The sequence below is a fragment of the Myxine glutinosa genome, chromosome 4 (assembly GCF_964187855.1).
Source record: "Myxine glutinosa chromosome 4, kmMyxGlut1.1, whole genome shotgun sequence".
In the NCBI taxonomy this organism is placed as follows: Eukaryota; Metazoa; Chordata; class Myxini; order Myxiniformes; family Myxinidae; genus Myxine; species Myxine glutinosa.
This window is the reverse complement of record NC_136264.1, coordinates 41,641,943-41,664,533: the sequence shown is the minus strand read 5'-3', so window position 1 is coordinate 41,664,533 and position 22,591 is coordinate 41,641,943. Positions and strand designations below refer to the sequence as shown.

Genomic DNA, 22,591 nt, shown 5'->3' with positions numbered 1-22,591 from the left:
AATGGATTGGTCCAGTCATTTTCCAGTAGATCACAGATAGCTGTGACGCCAGACTCATCACGTTTGATGCGAGAAGTAGACAAGTCAGGGTGCTTGGCGTGAGATGTGTCGCTGCCATTCACAAGGATAGTTTCTCGTAGTTGCCTCAGTGCAGTAGCCCGATTTTCTGCAGTTAGATAGTATCGTGACACAGCCCCTTGGCGAAGACTAAAACCTCGTGTTCCTCCAGCTGTTTGCGTATCTTTGTTTACTGTTTCTTCTGTTGTCTGATCAACAGCGATTCTGGCAAATGGATTCCCTGGTCTAAGCTGTACGGAGAAGTAGCCTTGATTGAAATGCCTGTACAACTTGGGGCATGTTTCGTGGAGTTGCGTCATCTGTGCATAGTACACTGGTAGATATCTAGCATAGTTCACCTTGTTCATTGCGAAACACCAAGGGATCACTCTTCTGACACAAGCCAAGTGAAGCATCCAGTCGCCTTCTCTATCCGCACGAATCAACCCCAGCAGGGTCTCTACCATATCAATATACATCATCCAGAAGCGAGCCAGGTCTCCATGTTTGGTTCGCAGAAAATGTAGGTATTTCGCGAACATGTCAAAGCTCTGTACACATGAATCATCATCGAGAGCAGCAGCGAGAGTCTCGTGGCAAACATCCTCCTTGATGCTGCGAATTTTGAGGTCAGTGCTTCGAATCTGGGGTTCCTTGTCAGGATGATTGCTTTCTATCCACACCTGGAAGCCCTTCCAAATGATGCGCATTAGTGCCTCGTACATCAACTTGTGGAGTCGCACAGCACGGTTGTATTGCTTGCCTTCCAGAACCCTGTTGATGGAACCTTCAGCAATTACTCCTGACTCAACAGCTACATCCCGAAGGCCTGCATCTCCAAACATTTTCCCAATGCTCGACATGAAGTTACAGATGGTATGGAAGTTCCCCATCATGAGCACGATTCTTCCATATCGATCGACATCTTTCCATGCTATTTCGGTCGCCTTAGCAAATAGTGCCTGGTCTAGCACCACCGGTATACGCTCAAGCTGAAGTGATGACATGATGTTCAGAGCTTCTCTGAGGATTTCTTGCACTGTTGCCATATCTGTGGCAGGCGTGTTTATAGTCGGCAGGTAGCCAACTACATCTTCCGTCACTTGAACACGATCTCTAGTCATGATGTTGAAACCAGTCCACGAACTGATTGTCTGGTCGCATGGTTCCAGCATGCGAGTCATAATCCATACGTGATTTCGGCGCTGCGCAAGGGATGTTGCGCCTGCAAGAGTGTCAGAAAGATCTGCAGGCTTGATTGCAGGTGGGCCCTCTCGTTTCCCACCGCTGTATATTGGAACTAAATCGCTGGATGACGGGATAGATCGCTTCTTATCTGCTTTGGATACTGCCGATGGAGGTTGGGGCGGCAAACACGACTGCGACTTCGGTTGGACGATGATACCGTTGATGCGATGCGATGTTCCGCCACCACTCAGCGATTCCTCAAGCCTGTCGATGTTATCGAATGCTAATACAGTCGGGACCGAAGGGTGCACATGTGACGGAAGTGGTACTGTATCTTTCTCCACACTTGCTAATTTGTCTATGCATAGCGCTGTCTCGATTTCTTCCAGAACTGTGTACGAACATCCGTGCCCGAGTCAATTCAATATTCTGATGACCTCTGTATTACCGGTGAGCGTTTTCATGACCCACGGAAGTAGGACATGCTTCGATGTTCTGATGGTACCCCGGTGTACAGCATTGATGATATCTTGAGCCATCGACCATACCAGTGTGTCGGCACGCGCAGAGCTACCCCCACTCCCGCAAATCAAAGTATGCAGAAATACACGAAGAGAATCTGGTATCTTCACCTAATCTGAAGTGAGTTCTGCTGGCTGAGGCGGCCAACGTTCATTGTAATGAGCATCTTTGATCTGGTGTCGCAGTGAAGTAGCTGCACGCACAATGTTACTTTCACCGTCCGTTCGTTCAAATGCTTTCACTTCTGCTTTCAGGTTTACGCACTCTACAGCAATCTCTCGCTTTGTCAGATTATCGGGCATCAAGTATACACGGTGTTTCACATTGAAGAAGATGAGCGATTCTCCAAACTCTCTTTGTAATGTGCGCTGCAGATTCTTCTTGATGGAGTCACGAACATCAACTGAAAATGTATCTGAAGACAGGATATCTGTTGCAACATCAACTATTGGAACAATCCTCGGGTTCAAGAACAAGTCAGTGCGAATGAAATTGAATATACATCGTATCATTTCTTTTTTCTCGATATTATCTTCAATGTCAGTTTCTACTTGAGGTTTTTGGGGCCGTGTGTAGTTTCTATAGCAGGAGAAGTGGTAGTGAGCCTCAGCTGCAACCATATCTCGTGTAGTCAATGCCAAAACTCTCTCATCATTGCGAGCTGTCGCAGCATCTCTTATTGTCTTATCTGCTCGAAGTTCAACAGCCAAGACAACTGTTTCACGGGTACGACTGCCTTTTATGAATTTTGAAGCACGCTGGCAAAAAATGCATTTATCATCGTAGACCGTTGAAGTTGATCCTGTCTCTTCCCGTGATGATCGCCGTCGCACCGCATCGCCAGTATCAACTGAAGAACTTCTAGCTGCATTGGTCAAAGTAGCTAGGTGGTTTTTGTGAGTGAAGTCTGATCTACAAGCCCTATGGTATAATATTGGAATATTAGGAAGTTCAACTGCGCCTTCTTGGACTAGTTTTAGAATTGGATAAAAGTTTCTAACTGCGGCTGCCTCACACAATGTCTTCCAAGAACTGTTGCCCGCTGCCTTGCTTAGTTCAGAGAGTGGCGACTTCTTGCTGCACAGGATGCACGTTCCGGACTCAGGTTCAATCTTCGCCCGTTTCGCCTCGACACCGGCCATCTCAGCTGAAAGAACAAAAAGACTGACGTTAGATTACTCCGATATCCGAAAAGCTCGCCAGCTTACATAGACATACTCATCCAAGTCAGTGAACATGTTAGATGGCGCCACAATACAACTCTATAATAGAGTTGTATGTGGCGCCATCTAACATGTTCACTTTTAGTTCTTAAGCCACCCCCCCCCTCAGAAATTAATCAGGTCACCGCAACAAATCTCAGACTGAGATATAGAATATAGAATATAGATATAGAATAGACTGACGTCACTTTCGGCACTGGGTTCTGTGGGTTGATTATCGGCGGGAAATTCCAACTGACATAGTTTCGGTTTGTGGAAAGTGCATGCCTTTTCATATATTTTTTGTGTACACTCGTGGTGGATGATATGTTTTAGTTTTTGAGTTATTTTTATAGACAGATAAACGGTGTAGCACAATGCATAATTTGGAAAATCATACCAGTGTTGTTTCACTAAAAAAAAGTACAAGTCTAATAATAAAATATTGAAAAATATATGATTTTTTTTCGATAATTGATTTTTATAATAATTAATCTAAAACAAAATGCTTCATATTATTTTTTATTTAGACGGTACACATCGGACGTATATTTAGTCGTCAACCGCACATCGATAGCTAGTATAGAAGTCCAGATACACGTGCAACAATGTACCCCACCAAATGGGCATTTTCGAGCTGGGTGGTTTCAAAGATGGCGTCCATCCGGGCACTAAGCTACCGTTCTCAGATGTCCATCACACCTTTTCTGACACTTGAGACATTGGTCTAATGGAAAATCATAATGAGAATTACTCCCCCCCCCCCGGAGCATTCACTTCAAAAAATGGCCGGTTGGCTCAAGGACTAAGTCAGAGAGATCATTGATGAAGACCAGAAAAAGCACAGGGCCCAGAACACTGCATTGGGGAACTCCAGCCTGAACAGGAAGAGGAGATGAGAGAAACCCATTCAGGGCCACACGTTGACCGACTAGAGAGGAAGTCCACCAGCCATGCGTGGAGATTTCCATGGATACCAAAAGAGGAGAGTTTGGTGAGCAGAGCGGGGTGCCAGACCGTATCGAAGGCACGTGATATGTCAAGGGAGACTGCTCTAATTTCCTGTTTGGCATTGAGGACCTCCATCCATTGTTGAGAAAGCAGAAGCAGCATGTCCAGAGTAGAGTGTCCAGGTCTGAAACCAAATTGATGATCAGAGATCAAGCCATTGGAGAAGAGGAAAGATTTCATATCTGAAGCAATGATGGATTCCATGACTTTGCTGATAATTGGGAGAAGGCTGATTGGTCTGTAGTTGCTGGGATCTGTTTTTGCACCTTTTTGTGCAAAGCGATGATGTTGGCAGATTTACAAGCAGATGGAAGATGACCTTGAGCAAAAGAGAGGGTGAAGAGAACAGAGAGAGTGAGTGAAAGAGCGGAGGAACAGGATTTTAGGACCCGTGGGCTGATGCCGTCAGGTCCAGTTGCAGAATCCGAGTCGAGGGTTGACAGAAACTTTTCCACCTTGTCAGGAGGAAAGGACACAGAGTCCAGGAGCAGCTGGGTACGACTGGGTATGGTGGGTACAGAGAGGGATGGGTTTGGGACACAAGATTTAGAGGCAAACACAGAGTTGAGGCATTCAGCTTTTTCACATGCGGAGTCAGCCGTGTGGCCATTTGAGGTGAGGGAGGGGATGGAGGGGGAACAAACACCAGAAACAGATTTGATCAGACGCCACCAGGATTTGGAAGAGGGAGACAGATAAGAGAGTTCGGTCCTGAGAACGGAGAGATATTGTTTCCTGGCTCTCCTGAGGGTGGACACACACTTGTTTCGGGCTTTGTGAAAGGAAATGAGATTTCCTTCCGTTGGATTTGCTTTCCAGGAGACGAAAGCAAGTTGTTTCTGGGCAATAGCCTCACCACAAGATTCCGTGTACCATGGACGGGAGGAAGGGTATGACAACTGAAGACGAGATGGGATAAATCTGTGCATGAGAGAGAGCAATTTACTTTGGAAGAATTCCCAGGATGAGTTGATGTCAGAGGCGGTAGAGATGGGAGACCAGTCCAGATGATTGATGGCTGCTTGAAGACCGTGCCAGTTGGCCTGAGTGAAATGCCAGACTCGTCGACGCTGAGGAGGCTCTCTGAGAATGGTCAGAGAGATGTCCACTTTAACAAGCACATGATCAGAAGAGCCGATTGGAGCAGGAGAAGAGCAGCAGACATTTTAAGGGAAGTTAGTCATAACCAAGTCCAGAAGAGAAGATGCTCCGTTGACTGAAATCCGGGTCGGGGAATTGACAGATTGTGTCAGTCCCAGTGAGTCACAGAAGTCCTTTGCTGAAGAGCCATGGCTGGTGAGAGAGGTACCCACACCCAGCCAACTGGCATGGTGACAGTTGAAATCACCACATATGAGGAAGAGAGAGTTGGGACGGGTAGATAGAAGTTGGTCCATATTCTCAGACAGCGAGATGTAGATGGAGTCATCACTGTTTGGTGGACGGTACAACACACATATGAACAAAAGGTGGGAGCGAAGGGGAAGCCGTAGCCAAAGGTATTCCTGGGGGTGAGGTGGAGAGAGGGCAGTGCAGGGCGAGTGAGGAAGAGAGTTTTTTTCATAAAGATAGCAACCCCACCTCCAGGACGAGGCTCAGGTCTATCATACCGGAGGAGGGAGTAACCTGGGAGAGATACCAAGGAATCAGAGACATCATGAAGGAGGAAAGTTTCTGTTTAACAGATCACGTCTGGTTTGTCAGAAGCAACCTGTATGGAGAGATCAGACAAGTTTGAGCGAAGGCCCCGGATGTTTGAGGTCCATACTGTTGAGGAAGAGGAAGGGGGAGCATCGGATACAGAACGGGGGAGGGGGGGGGGGGGGGAGCAGTAGCGTAAGATGTGGAAGAGGAGGAAGAGGTTGGGAGAGCTGTTGAAGGTGTGTCAGAGATTACAGAATAGCTTGGAGAAAGGGAAGAATGGGGCGGACAAAAGGTTTGATGGTGATTGGGTGAGGCGCAGTGAGGTGTTATTTGACGAGGGGAAGAGTGAGGCAGAAGGTTGAGGGAGATGAAGGTGAAAGTTGGAAGGGGGAAGAAGCGGGGAGGATGCTTTGAGGAGGAGGGGTGAGAGGGGAGTCTAGGAGGGGAGGAGCGAGGGAGAGTCTCGGAGGGGAGGGGTATGGGGGGAGATTTGAAAGGAATGGGTGATTGGGAAGATTTGGAGGGGAGGGGAAAGGGGGAAGATTTGAAAGAGATGGGTGATGGGGATGATTTGTAGGGGAGGGCAAGGGGGTAGATTTAGAGGGGAGGGGTGATGGGGAAGTTTTGGAGGGGAGGGGTGATGGGGAAGTTTTGGAGGGAAGGGTTGATGGGGAAGATTTGGAGGGGAGGGGCAAGGGGGAAGATTTGAAAGGGATGGGTGATGGGGAAGATTTGGAGGGGAGGGGCAAAGGGGTAGATTTGGAGGGGAGGGGTGATGGGGAAGTTTTGAAGGGGAGGGGTGATGGGGAAGATTTGGAGGGAAGGGGTGATGGGGAAGTTTTGGAGGGAAGGGGTGATGGGGAAGATTTGGAGGGGAAGGGTTATGGCGAAGATTTGGAAGGGAGGGGTGAGATTGGATTTTGAAAAGTGTACGATTAATGGGAAACGAACATTTATTGCAAAATGAGTTTCTTGAGACATTCGAGTCAAAAATACGTTTGAGGATGCTGAAGGAGGGGTGGAGTGCTGGAGAGTTTAGGGAATGAATGAAAGATGCACTATAAGAGATGGAATTTATTTTTGGAATGAATAGATTTGGTGAGCAAGTCGAAAGCATCCTTTTATAGAAGAAGAAGAAAAAGGTGTTATAGAATATGACAGAATACAGTTCTTCAGGGGACAGATTAGACATTTTTTAACAACGTGATCACGTGATCCCAAACAACGTGGTCGAAGAACGAATGAACAAATAAGAACAACGAATAAACGAATAAGAACAGAGAAGGAAATATATATATATATATATACTTTTTTTTTTTTTTAAAGGAGATTTTAAAACAAGGAAGTATGGGGTAAAAAGACCGGGAAAACCAGAGACCAGAAAGTAATTGCAGTGCGATCGAAGAACCGCTGAGACAAAAACAAAGCCTCAAGCCAAGGTCGGACACGGTAGCCTACTACACTAGGCCTCAGAATACGCGATACGAAAGACCGACGATTCTGTACACAGGTATGAAAAACTAACACCAAGAATACTATTAAAGACACACCAATAGTTACATACACCAAGAGAAAGATACAGTTTCGACAAAAACACAATTGTGAAAAGTTACTTAACTTCGAAAGCATGCGCGCATGGACAGCTTTGAAGAGACGAGACCTCCAATCCTTGTCCGATTAAATCCATTTTTGCAGTGTGTGTTGGGGTTGGGTAGAGGAAGGTTCACGGGCGTGCTGCGATTTTCAATATGGCCGCCACGGCAGCCATCTTCAAATTGGTTTCCGTCAATTTCGAGCAGAACGGCTAGTCCGATTAAATCCATGTTTGCAGTGTGTGTTGGGGTTGAGTAGAGGAAGGTGCCTTTCGAAACTGGGCGTGCTGCAATTTTCAATATGGCCGCCACGGCTGGCCAACTTGGCCTGCACACGGCACGGCAGTATATGTGACACCAAACAATAACTTTACCACATCATCAACTCGGCATAATTACAAAAGTGTGGAAGTGACATTGACTTCGATTTCTCATGCTTTAGACCAGAAAGTTTCCAATTTGAATGTTATAGGAATTTATAGTGCACCACGACCACAACTTAATGACCTGAAACGAGCAATTCAAGGACTCATTGAAAAAGAAAATCTACAAAACACACCAACAGTTCTACTTGGCGACTTCAACATCGACATATCACATCAATCACCACAAAGTCGCCAGCTCCTCACATTTCTCAAACAGTATAACTTCAACCAACTCATCACAAGTTATACACCAGACTACTATTGACCACATTTATTCAAATATTCCGGCTCCCAAAATACACAAAGATGTTCATGAAACATATTATTCCTATCACAAAGCAATTTCTTGTTGTCTGCACGATTAAACAATCTTATTGCCATGATACCTGTGAGTTTCTCTCACCCAGACACTATAGACGCAGACTATACAGAGAAGAATCAGTTGCATGAATTCAGTGTGGAGTTGGAGATGAAATTATAACTCCAGGGAGTTATACGATGTAGCCAAGACGTTAGTGAAGAGACAAACGTTATAAACCCCAGGAGTCTGGTCAAGGAGTTATACGATGTAGCCAAGACGTGAGTGAAGAGACAAACGTTATAAACCCCAGGAGTCTGGTCAAGGAGTTATACGATGTAGCCAAGACGTTACTAAAGAGACAAATGTTGTGAACCCCAGGAGTCTGGCATGTCTCGTCAGGGAGTTATACGATGTACCCAAGACGTTAGTGAAGAGACAAATGTTCAGAACCCCAGGAGTCTGGTCAGAGACTTATACAATGTAGCCAAGACGTTAGTGAACAGGCAAAAATTTGGCCACGATGCTGCAATATAAATATTCAATGGTTCATTGACATTAATTCAAAGTTAAAGGTATCCTTTTCTATGGTCGTCTTTGGCCGCTCCCTATAAATTTATAACCCACTCCTATATTCAATCATGCTGTTTTGTGTTATATGCTCCCACATGCAGCTGCTATATCCTTTTGAATCGTTCTGTTCAGTAATTATATCCACACATCGCCACCATCATGAAATTCCTTTACTGCAAAATCCTACTCGGTACACAACTTCGCTTCAAATAACAAATTATCATCAATGCTTCCTTTCCCCATGCATGGGCTGAGGGGTTACGCCCGCTTTGCGGTGCTATTTTTAAAAGTGCCAACAAGGTGATTTGTTTTCTGAACAAGGTGAAAGTTCATATAAAGGGGCACCAATTTGATTAGTACAGCTGCATACCAAAGTAAATGTATTTTAACTTGTATATGTAGGGTGCCTCTTTACATGAACTTTTCCAGAGCATTACGTGGTTCCTCCTAAGAACACAAGGGTAGTTCAGCATGCACATGAGATTTTTAACATGTCCCTTATTTTCTATCATCTGGTATTTTCCACAAGCCAAGGAATGTCCCTTCTTTTCTGTAGTTTTCCACCAGGCACATACCATATAAAGGGATCTTTTTTTTTTTTACCCCCCCCTCCTCCCCCCTGGCATTTTTTCCAAGAATGTCCTTCATTTTCTGTGGACACAACTTTAAATATTTTTGAATTTATTGTAGTAATAAATTGAATTTCTGATGTTTTAAACAAGGTCCAAACAAATAAGAACTAAAATATCTTTAATCGTAATTGATCTGCCGTGAATGAAAGATCAGTTGATTGGTTGATATTTATGTCCATAGAATAAACAATTTGATACGGCCTACGATATAAAATACTTGATACATTGGGGGGGGGGGGGGGGGAGTGGGGAATTGTTCAACCCAAATGGGATTCGAACCCACAATCCCCATCTCTGGAGTTGGATACCTTATCCATTAGGCCATTGAGCCAGCACATTATATATTTGTAATAATATGTTAAAGGGGTATAAAGTGTGTGTGTGTGTGTGTGTGTGTGTGTGTGTGTGTGTGTGTGTACGTGTGTGTGTGTACGTGTGTGTGTGTGTGCGTGTGTGCGCGTGTGTGTGTGTGTGTGTGTGTGTGTGTGTGTGTGTGCATATATATATATTTAATTTTAAAGCAAAAACTATGGCACTTAGGTGGAATTTGTTTCCAAAGCCGTTAATTAGACCTATTGGCCGATGTATATTCCAGGTTCCAGCTAGTTTCAATGTATAGCCTTTGAGATATAAGCACCAACACATTTTGGGCGGACGGACAGACTGACAGATACTAACGTGGATTTGAGGGTTTTCTTAATAAAACTCAAGAATGCGGAAACGGACGTCGCTGAAATTTGGAACATATTACCTCGACATACAAAGCATTTGCTTCTGAAATTTGCAGCCGATTACGTCCAATCGAAGCGGAGAAATGAATTTTCAGGCCCGACGTTAAAGTTGCATGCAGAGAAACCGTACCATATAAAGCGAGTGGCGCTTTGCGCCTCCCTTGATTCGGAATCGCTGTCAGAGTTCCGGTAGCCACTCACTCCTTCATGCAGAGCTACAGTTGGTAGTAGAATCAGCGCTGTATGCAAATCAGGTTTACAAAACCTCAACTCGCTCTGGTTTTGCAGTTCCGAACCGAAAAGAGCTGGTCCTGGTTTTGTGGCCAACCCAAGGTTGACCAACTGTGGAAATCATTGGTTAAACATGTTTCTCTCCAAAAAGACAAACATGCTTGCCGAATACCTTAAGTTTGTTGATTGAAAATATTTTTTTAAATGTGAACATATGCATTTTAGACACAAAGGCTCCAGTGTTATCCCCCAATCAATAAAGCTAGCAGAGACGGAAATACAGTACCAGTACCTCAAATGTGCTTTGTTAGGAAACCACTTCTGAGGAAGAATATTGTTGCCATCGAGAGGATAATGTGTCGATCAACTGGATTGATCTCGGGCCTAGCTAGACCAAGCTATGAGGAGCAGATGAAAGAGAAAGGGCTTTTTACATTTGAAAAGAGACAATTGTGAGGGGTTCTGATTTATTATTGTTTGCCAGGGCAATCATGAAGGATATACATAGACATAATAATGAAGATCTAGACATATAAACAACATAATAATCCCAATAAAGGATATAGACAAATAACTGCAGAATAATTTTTCAGCAGAATGGACATCGTCGCCGACAGAACAAGGGGATACAGTTTAAGAGCAAAGCAGAGGAGAATTATGAAGGTGGTAAGGCTGGGTTATTTCACTCAGACAATGGTGAATGCACGAAATGGTCTTCCTGCGAGGTTAGTGACTGTGGAGTCAGTGGATTGTTTTAAAATTGAGTTGGATAGGTATCTGCAAGTAGCGGGAATGGTGGAGTACGAAGATGTCGGCCTGATTGCACAGGCTAGCTGGGTTTAATGGCTTCCTCCTCCATTGAAGTTCGTTGTATTCCTGAAATTATCATCCTCAGTTGGTGAATGCTTAACATACACACAGACAGACACACACACAGACAGACATACACACAGACACACACACAGACACTCTTGTTTTGTTCCGTACAATCAACTGAAGAGCTTGCTTGTCCGACCAATCTTGTGCCAGATTGTAGTTTCTTTGGCATCCTGAGTTCTGTGAAGTCCCTGGTGATTTAGCACAATAGAGAAGCTGTGGTTGCCTTAATTTAGTAGTGTAGGGAAAACCATCACAGCTGGTTCAATCTGAAATGGTTTGTAGATGGAGAACTGCAGCAAAGATAAATGCACATAGGCAGATTTTCTCAGATAAAATACATTAAAGCCATTGATCAGGCATAATTAATTATATATTTATCCCACTCCTGACACCAATTGTTGCGGATTCGGGGGTCGGCGCTCCCCTTACCAAGGGGGTGGGGGGGGGGGGGTTTAATCCCCTTGTCTTTTAAGCTGGCCATCCCCCGATCCTGGAAATTATAACGCTCCTTTCCGGTCGAGATTGGCCAGGGTGATTGGTCAATGGAGTCCCAAATACCTGAGTGCCAATCCGACCGCAAAGCAGGGAGATACCTCCCGCTCGGACCGCGGACAAGATGGAAATTGCCGAGCGGTTTAGCAATCCGAAGCCTGAGCCATTAACAAAAGACTAACCCGATTCCGAGCGTTGGCCAAATCGTGCCACAGGTACTCAATGGAGAGAAAGGACGAAGACGATCGAATGGAGAGGAAACCAAAAGGTAAGGAAGAACAAAGGATTTATTACAACAACCAAAGAAGAGGAAACGAAAGGGAAGAATGTACAAGAAGAAGAAGAAGAAGCAGGACACAGAGCAAGCTTATCTATACAGTCTTACTTAACCCCAGGACAAACAGACAGACTTACACGGGAGGGTAGTGGTAGGGGAGGAAGGGTCCAGGCAGATGGTAGTGGAGGAAAGTCCAGGCAGATGGTAGGGTGTTGAGGTCCGGCTCCGGTCCAGGCTGAAGAATGGGAGGCAGCTTGCGTGTCGCTGGCGCGCGATCGGACCTTACATATGGCGGGGGGGGGGGGGGGGGGGGGGGTAGTCCTACGTAAGTCCGTATACGCAGTTCTCCGCTCGTGACCTCCTTACTCAGCTTCTCAGGTGTTCAGCGCCGCTTCATGATTCCTCGTGCATCTGGTACAAACGAGCTCAACAACCGGCAACAATAGGGGTCTAGAGGGCCTCAGCCTATTGCAGCAATGCGAGCACCCCCACGTCTCTCTCTTCTCTCTCTTAGCACCTCATCCTCTCAGCACTTCTCTGTAAAGGCGCCACACTTGCGCTTATATAGTGCGCTTTGAAATCAAGCCGCGTACTCTCGCACTCCGCCCACCGGTGAGCTAACCTCAGCCCTGGTTGGTTAGCGAGGGCTCACCGGCTCCGCCCCTAACAGGGCCACGCCCCATTCTGGGCGCTCCGCCCCCTTCTTCTCCAAGCTTGACCGCGTACGTAATGGCGGCGCTTGGGCGGAAGCTCAGCGAGGCAGCGAACGTTGCTAACAAAAGGCGCGTAATAGAATTTGGAGAGAGTCAAGCCGCAAAATGAATGGAATTGAAAAGGACCTATCTTATTTAATTAATACAACGCAGATTCAACTATTGGGAACACAGCCTTATCTGAAACGCATATTAAGGAAATAACTAAAGTCCTATGGTGTCCTACGTGTTGTTTGTGGACTAACTATGGGTGCGACCTTATTAAATGAAGAGAATTATTTACAAGAATTATTTACAAATATTTACAAGTGAGGGGTTCTAAAACCGCAACAATATATATATATATATATATGTATATATATATATACTAGCAGAAGTACGCGGCATTGCCGGGGAGGGGAGGGGAACGGAGGGGGGGGGGGGAAGGGGAGAAGAGGGGGGAGGAGAGGGGGGGAAGGGGGGAGGGGGAGAGGGAGGGGGAAGGGGGAGGGTGAGGGGAGGGGGGAAGGGGAGATGGTAGGGAGGGGTAGGGGGAGTGGGAGGGGGGGAAGGGAAGGGGAGGGGAGGAGGGAAGGGGAGGGTGGAGGGGGGAGGGTAGGGAGAGGGGTAGGGGGAGGGGGAAGGGGAAGGGGTAGGGGGGAAAGGGAGGGGTATGGGGGAAAGGGAGGGGGAGGGGAGGGGGAGGGGAGGGGGAGGGGGGAAGGGGAGAGGGTAGGGTGGAGGGGGAAGGGGAGGGGGGAGGGGAAGGGGGGAAAGGGAGGCGGAGCGGGAGGGAGGGGGAGGAGGGAAGGGGAGGGGAGGGATATAGATGGTTACTGGCAATTGATCACATCCACAAATGATGTAATCCACACAATTTATGTACTTTACATAACGTTAATAGGAATACATGGCCGTGTAGATGGGAAATACAGTTTGTTTGAAATAAATCACAAATATCAGATGAAAGTGAAAAAAAACCTATGTGGTGTGAATGGCAATGTTCCTCGCTGAAATGTGAAAAAACTGAATAACGTGTGAACGCATAACTGTGAGATTATGGCGGCAAGGTTGGAACATCACGTGATCGCTCTGAGCGAATCAGCGCGCTGTTCTGCCACCGGCTGAGATTCCGTGTATAATGTTCCTCGCTGATATGCGCTGAGGTAAATATGAATAAAAAATTCGATATATTTTCACTTTTATGTTTTGGCTAACTCGCTCGCGAACCTGACGAAGATCCTGAGCGAGGATCGCTACGCTAGGCTACGTTATGCTAACGCTACATTAGCTACGCTACGTTACGCTACGTTCGCTACATTATGGCTAAAAATATGGATCTAAAGATGAAAGAAAAAAAAACCTATGTGGTGTGAATGGCAATGTTCCTCGCTGAAATGTGAAAAAACTGAATTACGTGCGAACGCATAACTGTGAGATTATGGCGGCAAGGTTGGAACGTCACGTGATCGCTCTGAGCGAATCAGCGAGCTGCTCTGCCACCGGCTGAGATTCCGTGTATAATGTTCCTCGCTGAAATGCGCTGAGGTAAATATGAATAAAAAATATGGATCTCGTCAAATATTTTTAGGTAGGCCATGTTCTTCCCAGGCTCAATGGCCATGTCTATGCCAAATATCAAGCACGTGAGCCTCTCCGTTTAGGAGTCTATCGGTAACATTACACACACACACACACACACACACACACACACACACACACACACACACACACACACACACACACACACACAGTGTTATATATATATATATATATATATATATATATATATATACATACATACACACACACACACACACACACACACACGCACACACACACACACACACACACACATAATGGTGCATGTGATGCTTGCTGTGCTTTCTGAAACTATGATGGTAAATTGAATGATGCATTTTCTCAACCACATTTTCAGTTATACCTTTCCAAACAGCCAATGATGCCACGGTCAATGTATAATATCTGGCTCTTCTGTAATGTCTTTTTGTGCATTCCCTGACTTGCAGCACATCGTTGAGTGATTGCAATGCCATTTTTGTATAACACATGGAATCGATTTGTCGACCCTTTGATTGCTGTATGCCATTCAGTACAACTTATTTGTCATCCTCATCGCATCACACGAAGTAATTTGCCCAATCCACCAGGTGTTGCCGTGCTGCCACGGAAAATGCGACTGTAAAAGAAGCAAATTAATTTGAATTGATGCAAGCGGCGTAAAAATAGTCCGCGTTGCCATGAGGGAACGGACTGCTCTGCAAGCCTCTCATTCCCGGGCGTTGCTGCACGTATTCGGGCAAGTGCCTGGTGAGAGGTTTTGCAACAAGCAGCCAACTCCTGTATAACTACACCTGGCAAAAGTGCACCAACCAAGAGAAATACGTTTCGCTGCATAGCGTGCGTGAGAGTTGAACCGTGTTGGTAATTTTCAATTTCCAGAAAGCGTTGTGTGCCCAAATCTACACGTTGAGTCATACGAGCATCAGTGCAAGATAAAGGTGGCAAAAGCCATCATTTGATGCTCTAAAGTCTAAAAAAAGGCAATGAGAGGCCACCAAGCCTTGTTGCAGAGAGTGCGCGAATGAGGGAGGCCCAAACTACTGTGTTTTGATGGCACTGTTAAATTAGAATGAGTTCTCCATTATTGGAGAGCTTTTGACAAACTGAAGGTTTGAATCGTAAGTTCTTAAATCCACGCTGACCTTGTGGTGCTGTCTTTCACCTAACTACACACACAGTATTAAAGCGTGGATATCCAGGGGAGAATATCGTGCAACCTCCACTTCGTCTCCGGTAACAAGTACAGCACATTTGATTTCTTACCGAAGATTTAACTAAATTGTTGCCTTTGTGGCTTGAGATGTAGACCCCTCTGTGGAAGGCTTAGCGAGGTGCGTGTGCTGGTTCTTGCACACACTTCCTACGTTGTAAGACTTTTTTTTTTAAACAAGTTGTGATGCCAAAGGCACCTCTGCGCCCTTTCAAACCAATGGCCGATTTGACTCCGGTGTTCTCACTCGAGGATCGATAAAACCTGCCAAGGCACTTTTGTTCTGCATGAGTGACATTGCGTGTCATGTGTCAATAGCTCATCTTTTGTAACCATAGCAATATGATCATTTCAAAATTTGGATCAACGCGGTGAACAGAACGCAGCGTAATAATGTTTGAAAGCGAGAGTGCTGATTGTGTGTGTGCTGTATGTCATTCGCCGCTCTTTGGGGAATTCTTGGACATGGGAGGACGAGAGAGGTTCAGCATGCAATAACAGTAACGTCGCTTATTAAGTGTGATGGCTATAGTGGTAGCGTTCTGGGTGGTAAACATTTGGATTGCTTTTTTTGTCTTACAGACAACAACAACAACCACGTAACTGTCTTCCTGCCGAAGAAGCTGCTCGAGTGTCTGCCCAAATGCTCGACCTTGCCCAAGGAGAGGCACCGGTGGAATACTAATGAGGTAGGTGCCATCTCCAACACTGTGTGCCCCCCCACCCCCCTCTGCACCTTCACCACACCTTCATTTCTCTTCCTTTGGGCTCCCTCTCCCTTGGCAAGCATTTGAGGGAGTCCCCTGCCACACCCGGATTATGTTCTTTCCATAGGAGGGCACCGCAAGGGCTTGGCCAGGTTTATTCACATGTCCCTATGTCTGAAGTCATTCGATACCTTCTCCCTTTTCATATCTTTTTCTGAGTTGCAATCAGCAAAATTAATTACTAGTGCACAGGATGATCAAAGGACATGACTGGATAATTTGAGTATCGATCCAATAATTTTGCATACTTTGAGGCCTGGATTTGTTGAAAGACTCGTATGGGTACGTTGATGTTGAGGGAATTAGTAATAGTAAAAACAAATTTCTGTTTTGGAAGCATGTCTGGTGCCAGGCTGGTGGAGGGCCTCGAGCATTATGGATTACACACAGGTGGAGGTTATCATATCCGAATGAAGATGTTAACCAAGTGCTTAGATGTTGAACTTGAGTCTTTTTCCAGCACACCTTTTCCATCTTGGCAAATCCTCAAATCGCTTGGCTATACGATGGCCAGTCTGGCCGTTGGTTACAAGTGTGAAACTATTATCATAATTGTTTATGTTTTATTGATAATGATGCAATGCATTCTAAGGCTCATGCTGATTGGTTGTTGTCGAAATAATTTGTGCATTTCTATTTATTTAGTTTGCCAGTAATTATGGTCTGCTGCGGAAGGGCCATTAGTGGGCCCCAGTCTCGGTACGCTGGGTGAGATAACAAGTGCATTTACAATGGCTACCTTCCTTTTGCGTTGTTAAGGCAGTTACCCTTTGGTGGACCTCAATGTCCAAGGAGTGCATGGCCTTCCTTCCAGAGTTATGGAACATTGTTCTTTGTTACACCAGCATCTGTTGTATGTTTTCTGTGCTCTTCTCATTGCCACCGAGGGACATTTTGCAAAAACCCAACATCGACGTTTGTGCGTGCGTTTTGCTCGACTTGAATGCTCGCCTTCTGTTTCATCGTTTTTCTGTGTAGCAAGGTTTCCTTCCGAAAATATTTCCACTTTTAACTCTGCTTTTTATCGAGCGGCTTATCTTCTATACTCGCAGAGTACTACCCACCCCCTAGGTGGGTAGAATTTGCACATTAATTGCTGAAAAAGGTAGAGTCTGTATATTGCAGTAAGACTCCATAGATGTTTGTGTGTTGTGCATATGCAGTCACATGAAAAAGTAAGTACACCCCATGTAAAGTTTTGGCTTTTTCAACATATTTCAACATACAGCTTTTTGATCTTCATTTCAACAATATTGATAGATAAAGGTGATATAATATAACAAATATCATGAAACATTTACATTTTGTAGTCCATTGTATAATTTAAATAAACATAAATGCAAATTTCGCATGTGGAAAAAGAAAGTACACCCTTGGCTCTAATAGGTGGTATTGCCCCCTTTGGCAGAAACAACCTCAAGTAGGCGTTTCTTATAACTGTCTACCAGTCTCTGACATCGACTGGGATAATTTTTTGCCCACTCCTCCATGCAGAATTCTTTCAGCTGTGCGATGTTTGAGGGGTTTCTTGCATGCACAGCTCGTTTCAAATCCCCCCACAACATCTCGATGGGAATTAGATCCGGGCTTTGACTTGGCCATTCCAGAACCCTCCATTTCTTTCTTTTCAGCCATTCCTTGGTGGATTTACTGGTATGTTTAGGGTCGTTGTCATGTTGCAAGGTCTACCTTCGGTTGAGCTTCAATTTACCGACAGATGGCCTCACATTATCCTCAAGCACCCTCTGGTGCAATGAAGAATTCATAGTGGATTATATGAGGGTGAGCTGCCCAGGCCCTGATGCAGCAAAGCTGCCCCACACCATAATATTTCCACCACCATGCTTTACAGTTGGTATCAGGTTCTTGTGGTCAAATGCTATCTTTGGTTTTCGCCAAACATGTCTTCTGGTACTGTACCCAAATAGCTCTACCTTTGACTCATCTGTCCAGAGCACATTGTTCCAGAAGTGCTGGTTTTGCCGAGGTGTTCATTGGCAAACTTTAGTCTTGCCCTGATGTTCTTTCTGGACAGCAAAGGTTTCCTCCTGGCACACCTCCCATGTAGATCAAACTTGTGCAGCCTCTTTCTAATGGTAGACTCGTGCACTTTGACATCAACAGTGGCAAGAGCTACCTGTCGGTCCCGTGATGACATTCTGGGGTTCTTAGAGACTTCTTTCAGCATCTTGCGGTATGCTCTCGGGCTGAACGTTCTAGGGTGGCCTGGCCTGAACAAGTTGGCAGTTGTTTGGAATCTTCTCCTTGTAGACTTGTAGATGATCTTCCGGACAGTCTAATGATTGATTTCAAATTGTTTTGCAGATCTTTTAAAATCCCTTCCCAGACTCGTCGGCATCTATGACCTTCCTTCTGAAGGCCTCAGAGAGCTCTTTTGATCTCGGCATGGTGACGCCGCACACTTCAACAACAAAGAGCAAACCAAACGAAATGTCTGAGGTTTAAATAAGACAGGTTCCTCCAAGATCCTCTCTAACGATGTTCTAATCATTTGCACCTGGTGCTGGTGCACCTGATTCTAATTTTAGGTATTTGAAGTCGTGATAAATGTAGGGGTGTACTTTCTTTTTCCACATGCGAAATTTGCATTTATGTTTATTTAAATTATACAATGAACTACAAAATGTAAATGTTTCATGATATTTGTTATATTATATCACCTTTATCTATCAATATTGTTGAAATGAAGATCAAATAGCTGTATATTGAAATATGTTGAACAAGTCAAAACTTTACATGGGGTGTACTTACTTTTTCATGTGACTGTAAATGGGTCTCAAGGGTCTCAGGATCAAATGGTCAACTACATCCCCCACATCCAAGAGTAGTTATGGTCCAAAGGGTCCAAGGGGCCTACAGATTGTCGAAAAGGTCTATGCTGTATGGAGATCTAAATTGTCGAAATGGTCTATGAAGTCGACAGGGGTCTCACTAATGTTTCTGTAAATGGTCTTAAAAGGTCAAAAATGGTCTAAATTGATCTAAAATACTGTTTGTTCGACTTTTTTGATATTCTGTGATGTAGGCATTGAAATGTCACGTGATCTGTTTGCTTGTGGGACCTCGATTGAAAGGGAGACAATTTCCCATCCTCTCTATTGCCTTGGTCTTAGAGTAGTTAATGGACAAAGTGATGGTGCTGGTCTACCACAATAAAGAAATGACCCAAATAATATCATCCATGAGAAATCCGAAAAAAAACAAAAATTAAAAAATAAAAATTGCTGAATTTTTATATATATATATATATATATATATATTTCACTGCAAACCTAAGTAGGGACTCCCTGAGTATACCGTGAAAATTTGTGTCGATCAGCCCAAGGATCTCATTGTTACCGGACATAAAGACAAACAGACATAATCACTTTTACTTTTATTATTTTTTTTAACGAGAAAAAAACGAAGAAAGAAGAAGAAAGAAATGTTGAGCTTTCTTTGTAATCCAAAGTATGGACACAAAGTTGATGTTCGTAGGTGTATTTTTGCTTTAATTTCCTACCCGAGCAGTCCCCTCAATCCAGGCCACTGTGATGAATCACTGGGACCCCTGCCGATGAGAGTTTGAAGCAGAAACATGAAGAGTAGGATCTTTTTTCCTGCACAAATCTTTTTGGTTGATACTCCTGCAATACGGCCTGCTTCTCTTGGTCTGCTCTCTCGTAGTGCTGTCTGCCAAGATGGCAGATTGAATAATATACATTGTTCACTATGTCACCATTTTTTAACCAAGGTTCCTTGTGAAGAATGTACAGTATTAGATTAGGAGGAGGTGAATCCAGCTGTCCCATCTGCATTCAGATCATGAGAGATGTTCTTTTTTCTTTTTTCTTTTTTTTTTGTATACGAGATTGAGGCTCGTGAAAGAGCAATCATTAATCACACACAAAAAAAAATTAAACAGACACATAAAACATAATAAGGGGAGCGGCAGACAAGATGGGGAGAGAAGGGGAAGCACACAAACACAACATTTGAGAGCAGGGACATCGGGAGATCTGTGGGAGGGAGAGGGTTTGGGGGGAGGAAAATCTGACAGTATCTTGCTGACCCATTCCCTGCCAACGTTCCGTATGAATTTTCTGCCTCGACATTAAATGGGATATACCGCATCAGCATTTTGGCCTTGGAGTTCACACTTTGAGAACACAAGAGCCTCCCAGCGAGGTATAGTTAGGTAGTAGGAGATGGTGAAGCTAACAAGGAGAGGGCTCATTATTTGGGGCTAACAAGGAGCCAAGGTCATCACTGCCAGCCATTTTTAAACGCTGTGTCTTCATGGTGGAAAATCCGTGCATATGCACACTCGTTACATCACACCTTGAGTGTGAAAGAAGAGAATCGACAGACAGTGCAGCACCCAGATGAAATGTGGAAACACCTCACAGCTAAGAGCGCTGTCACCTCCACAACGATGATAATTGGCTGTGAATTGCAGGCAAAAACGGCAGCATTGCTGTTCCACATAAGCTGGCTCAAGCCTGAATGGGTATAAGCACAGCATCAGTTGCAGTTTATCACGTGGTAAGGCCTTGGATTAAGTAAGATTATCAGCAAATTGGAGATGATTGCTATGGTGTTACAACGATGTATAATATAGTTTGTGGGCAACAAAAGCTTAATATACGTGCAGATAGTCACCGCAAATAAAAGTGTTGGTAGCATGGTTGTTACAGATGCAGAAATAACAGATTCATACCAAGTGAGTAGCGAGTCTGGTAGATTCAATAAAAACTCAGAATAGACTGGTATGATAAGATAAGCTAACCAGATTCAAATCAGTCATTGGATGGACATGAGGGTTCAGAAAGAGTCACAAAAGGATTGCGCTTTGTTCTTGTTATGGTCATATGACATCTTCTACGACGGTCGTGCCCCCAGCTGGTAAGGGTCGAAATGGTCAAATCGTCCACTGGTTTAATTTGGCACGAATGTGCCTCACAAGATTGGCTGCGTGAGCCCGCCAAGCGATTTGTTTTACATTTGCTTTAGCACAAACCCCAAACTGCCCGTCTGATGGCTAAATTTGCCAATTCCCTATGTGCTATGGAACCCTCTTGCAATGACGACACACGAGTACTCATTTACAAGAAAGGGTTTATTTCAAGAAAATGGGGGTAAATGGAAGAAGAAGAGCACGGCCATAAAGTCGAGATCCCAGACTGTAACTAGGACGGCACTCGGTGGAGCTCGTACCTCTGCCATGCTGAACAGTTTACATTTTGTATCCCACCGACAGACTGACAGACAGATATACAGACTGGAGCAATTGCTATACCACAAATATGCATGCGCGATCGGGACGAGATTCCATTCAATTTGCCAAAGTATTGCCAAACTGCAGGTTCGTTCAGATTCATGTTCCGAATCGTGTTCCACAGTGTTCAAAATATAGAATTTGATTGAAATTAAGTAGTTCCTCGATCAGAGCCTTATGCCTGACAGAGTGAACTAATTGCTTAACTCTGTCTTGCCCTCCGTGCCTGGTGCCTGGTGTTGGGTGTTGGGCTAGCGGCTAGGGTGCCAGCTTAGGATCCTAGGATCCTGGGTTCGAATCTCGGTCGATCACTGAATTAACGCCAGGGGGGTTGACTCAGCCTGTCATCCTTCCGAGGTCGGCAAATTGAGTACCAATTCACTGGTAATTCCCTGTTTGTCGTAAAAAAAAAAGAAGGCGACAAAAAGGGTTGGCGGCAGGAAGGGCATCCGGCCGTAAAACATTGCTTCAAAAAGGGGACCCAAAAAACAACAACAACCACGGTCCCCGAAAAAGGCCAACCTCCGCTTGCGGGGAAAAATGGCCTCTAAAGGTTTTTTTTTTTTTTTTTTTTTTGTCTTGCCCTCCTTGCCTGGTGTTGAGTACCAGCTTGCTGGGATGAATGATCCCGGTGTGTACCCCGGTTTAGAATAGGTACACCGTATCCCTGCGCATCGTAAGAGGCGACTAAGGGTTGGCGTCAGGAAGGGCATCCGGCCATAAAAACATTGCCTCAAACAGGGAACCATGATTGTCATGGGGCCCGCAAGGCTAACCCCCGCTCTAGCGGGGAAAATGGCCTTAAAAACGATCATTCATTTATTCGTCTTGCCCTCCGTGCGTGTGGTAACTACAGCAATGACATTACGCTTATTCTAAAATGCACTATGAGATAACTATTGTAATCTTGCACTATTTTTCCTCCGAGGCCAGACAATGATTATTACCCTGCACTCGCGAAGCGAAAAGCATTAATTTACGTACATTTATTTCATTTACATTTATTTATTTATAAGGCAAAGCTTGGTTCTTTCCATTACTTTTTTGCCATTTGAATAACATGACAGCAACGATATGCGAGGAAATATGAAATCAGCAGTGAAATTCCCAACAACAACAACAGCAACAACAAGGGCATTCTGGCTCGTCCCCCACCCCCGCTCTGCTCCCCTCCTCCTGCTCATCACAAAATGATGGGTTTTTTTTAAGTTCCTTGTGCACCTCTGATATTTGAAAGAAAAGGAAAATTTGAAGGCCATAGCTTTACAGTTTCACTCCGTTATCAGTTTTGGGCACAAATGACTTC

General features: G+C 44.8%; 1 protein-coding gene across 7 annotated transcripts in view; it reads left to right on the top strand.

Moving 5' to 3' along the window:
• Positions 1-22,591, top strand: part of LOC137424604 (calmodulin-binding transcription activator 2) — an 884,665-nt gene that overhangs the window by 253,758 nt on the left and 608,316 nt on the right. For all 7 annotated transcript variants that reach the window (XM_078775656.1, XM_078775657.1, XM_078775655.1 and 4 more), the window contains exon 2: positions 15,823-15,929. In XM_078775656.1, the coding sequence (XP_078631782.1) occupies positions 15,823-15,929 (107 nt within the window). The remainder of the gene's footprint in view (positions 1-15,822; positions 15,930-22,591) is intronic.